General features: G+C 61.4%; 1 protein-coding gene across 1 annotated transcript in view; it reads right to left on the reverse strand.

Moving 5' to 3' along the window:
- The window catches only part of RASGRF1 (Ras protein specific guanine nucleotide releasing factor 1), an 18,946-nt gene that overhangs the window by 211 nt on the left and 15,464 nt on the right, over nt 1-3,271 (reverse strand). The window contains exons 24-27 of the mRNA XM_010717670.1: nt 2,532-2,611; nt 1,887-2,004; nt 1,672-1,740; nt 3-374 (exon numbers count right to left, since the gene is read on the reverse strand). Coding sequence (XP_010715972.1) covers nt 3-374; nt 1,672-1,740; nt 1,887-2,004; nt 2,532-2,611 — 639 coding nt within the window. The remainder of the gene's footprint in view (nt 1-2; nt 375-1,671; nt 1,741-1,886; nt 2,005-2,531; nt 2,612-3,271) is intronic.

Below are 3,271 nucleotides of genomic sequence, written 5' to 3' on the forward strand. Positions count from 1 at the left end.
GCTGCAGCCACTGCACAGCGCACGGGGCTGGAGCCGCGCCCCCCCGCTGCCCCCAGCCCTCTGGAGGGGAACGAATGACAAAAAGAACATCGTGGAAAAGAAACCGGGACCCCCGGCGAAGTGTGGATGCGCGAAACCTTAAAGGATGCGGGGAATCCTACGCGGGGCCGAAGAGCGGGGGGGGCGGGGCTGCTGGGGGAAGCGCACACGGGGGGGGAGAGGGGCACTCCGGCATCCAACGGGAACACACAGCTATGTACAGCGGGGGCGAAGCGCCCGGCTCGGGAAGGCAGCTTGGGCTCCATCCGCAGGGAAGCCCCATACAGGGCCTCCTCGTCCATCACTCCAGACTGGTCCAGCAGGTACTGCGTCACCTGCAAAACGGGGGCAAGCATCAGAGCCCGTGTGGGGCAGCAGTGGTGCCGCAGTGGGGAAAGGAAAGGGCTGAGCGGTGTCTGTGCTGAAGAGCAGCGCTGCAACCCCACAGCAGGTTGCATGGACCCGTCCCACCCCACAGCTGCAAAGTCCTCAGTTGCTCTTCTGCTTTCCGTGCCCAGCCGTCCCCTGTTTTACCAGGCACAGCGCTCTCCTCTGCTGAGAACACCAGATCCCAGTGGTTAACCACATCGGGGGGTTGGAAATAGATGATCTTTAAGGTGCCCCCAGCCTAAGCCATTCTATGATCTTAAAGCACTGGAATCAGGGAACACAGGTTCCTGCTGTAAAAGTGCTGCCAGCGAGCAGGGCACGGCTCTGCTGTGAGCAGAAAGCCTGCTGCCGGTTCCTGCCACCACGTGGATCCCGTGGCATCACGGGCACGTGCTGCTGTGCTGGGATGCGGGCAGGTGGGTTTTGCTGCTTCTGTAGAGTGGCAGCCCTGCAGAAGCCCACAGCCCACACTTGCACACCGTGGTCACGCTGTGTGGTGGCAGACGAAGCACGAGGGCGGCCGGGGCTTTCCATCGCTGCATGTGTGCTGGGGACAACACGTGGCAGAGGCCACCAGCGCTGGGCTGTGGGGGGGAGGGGGTGGAACAGGGCAGGCTGGCGGCCTGCAGCCCCAGTGGGCACACAGGTGCTGCCCCACAGTAGCTCCTCCCTGTGCCAGGAGAGCCCGGCTGCGTGCTTGGGGCACCCAGGCAGGATGCAGGAGGACGCCATGCTCTGTGCAGAGCTGTTGTACGGAGCCACTGCCACCTGCTGCTCACAGCCCTGCAGGGCATGGCATGCACTTTCTTTCTCCTCCTGCCTTTCCCTGCGCTGCCCGGCCGAGGCCATGCCGCTGAGCTCACCCGTGTTTGCAGAAAGAACCACAGCACACCAGTAGTCCTGCCTGCTGGGAAAGGTGACAGCAAAGGCAGGGACACACAGGGACAATGCCGACTCACTGTGGCCAAGGCTCTGGGGCTGGGGAGCTGCATCCCTCTGCTCTGCCAGCAGTGCAGCTCAGGGGATCCGCATTCTGCAGCACGGCACAGAAAGGCACTGCAGCATGTAGGGAGCTCACTGCTGGCACCCTCTACTCCTCCTCACGCCACAGACCCACAGCCAACGCTGCTCACCTAACATGTCGTGTTCCTTACAGAAGCCCCACAGCTACCCCGAAGGTGCTGCCAGAAACCCAAGGCTTAGTTCTGCAATGGGGAGAGTGGGAGCTCGTGGCTCTCATACCTTGGGCTGGTGCTCGATCTTGTAGGAAGTTTGCTGGAACTGGCGGATCTCTCTGATGATGTGGGAAATCTGTCCAGAGAGGAAACAAAACCATTGGTCACAGTGCAGCCATCACTGGTGCCACTGGGTCCTGGCACCGCTCTGCCCACACCGTCGCAGCACCACCAGCAGAACCCCCAGTGCTGCCCAGAGCCGCCCACGTGCCCAGCACTCACCATCCTCATTTTGGAGAAGTTCACCAGCCCGTCCTCAGTGTAGTTTGGGGTGCCCTCCTCGATGAAGGCCAGGTCGGTCAGGTACATCCCCAGGTAGGGCACACACGGGGGGTCGCAGCTGCAGGAGCAAATCACAGGCAAGTGAGAGAGAAACATCCCCACCTGGAGCTCGTGTGGGCCCTGCAGGGGAGGGAGGAGGGCTGTGCCCTGCAGCTACCGGGATCTGAAGGGTTCTATAAGGCACGGGAGCTCCAGGGCTCAAGCCCACCGTCTCCTTGCCAGCTATGGAAAAATTAACCAGAATTGTGTGGGAGGAGTATAATGAGAGCGGGTGAATTTGTCCCAGCACCTCTGGGCTCACCGAGGGCAGTGACTAATCAACCCCAGAGCTAAGGGGACACAGGCAGGCAGGAAGAAAGCAAGCATGCACTGATGGGCACCGTGCGGGTGGGCGCAGCTGCAGGGCACTGAGGGGCAGAGCACCCAAGGGTGTGCAGGCCCACTGCCCCTGGGCCACACACAGCGCTCTGTGCGGCACCACGTGAACACCACACGACGAGCATTTGGGGAAACTGGGCGTCAGAAGGGCACCCGGCCCTGCTCACCTCAGTGCAGCCCCCCGAGCAGGGCACAGCCCTCACTCACTTTTTCAGCGCCTCCCTCAGGTTCTTGAACCTGCCCTCTGAGGACACCAGCTTCTGCAGCTTGTCGATCAGAGCCTTCGTCTGCAAGAGACCCAAAGCGTACCCTGGGGTGGCACAGGCAGGAACCCCCCACCCACCCACCCACCCTGCCCGTGGGACCCTTCCCCACCGCAGCACTGTGAGTGCTGCACGGCTGCTGGGACCACGTGGAGCAGCAGAGCGGGTGCTGAGCAGAGTCCTGGCAGCGCAGCTCAGCACAGCTCAGCCCACAGCTCCCCGCCTCCTCCTTTGCCAGCGCCTGTCTTAATTCACAGGTTTAGCTCCTTGCAGCAAAAAATACGAGATATTTCAGACTCGGGAGGAGCCCACACAGCGGTTCTGGCTCTGGCAGCCCCCGGGCTCCGGCAGGCTCGATAGAAGCTATTTCTGCGCCCAGTAAATCAACACAGGAGTGTCATGGTTTCATGATTTTTCATTATCGGTATTCCACATCATAACATCATGCAATGTACTGGGGGTTTGACTGCTGATGCTCAAGTTCCGGGTGCCTGTCCAGCGGAGAAGAGCAGCTACGTTTCCCCAGGGGGCTTTGCGGTCAGCGAGGAGATATAACTCCTGGCAAGGTCACCTGATGCTCTCTTCTCTGCCTGCGCTGCTTCGCTTGCGCTTCTCTGCCTGCGCTGCTTCGCTTGCGCTTCTCTGCCTGCGCTTCTCGCCTGCGCTTCTCTGCCTGCGCTTCTC

This window comes from Meleagris gallopavo, chromosome 12 (assembly GCF_000146605.3).
Source record: "Meleagris gallopavo isolate NT-WF06-2002-E0010 breed Aviagen turkey brand Nicholas breeding stock chromosome 12, Turkey_5.1, whole genome shotgun sequence".
NCBI classification, from domain to species: domain Eukaryota; kingdom Metazoa; phylum Chordata; class Aves; order Galliformes; family Phasianidae; genus Meleagris; species Meleagris gallopavo.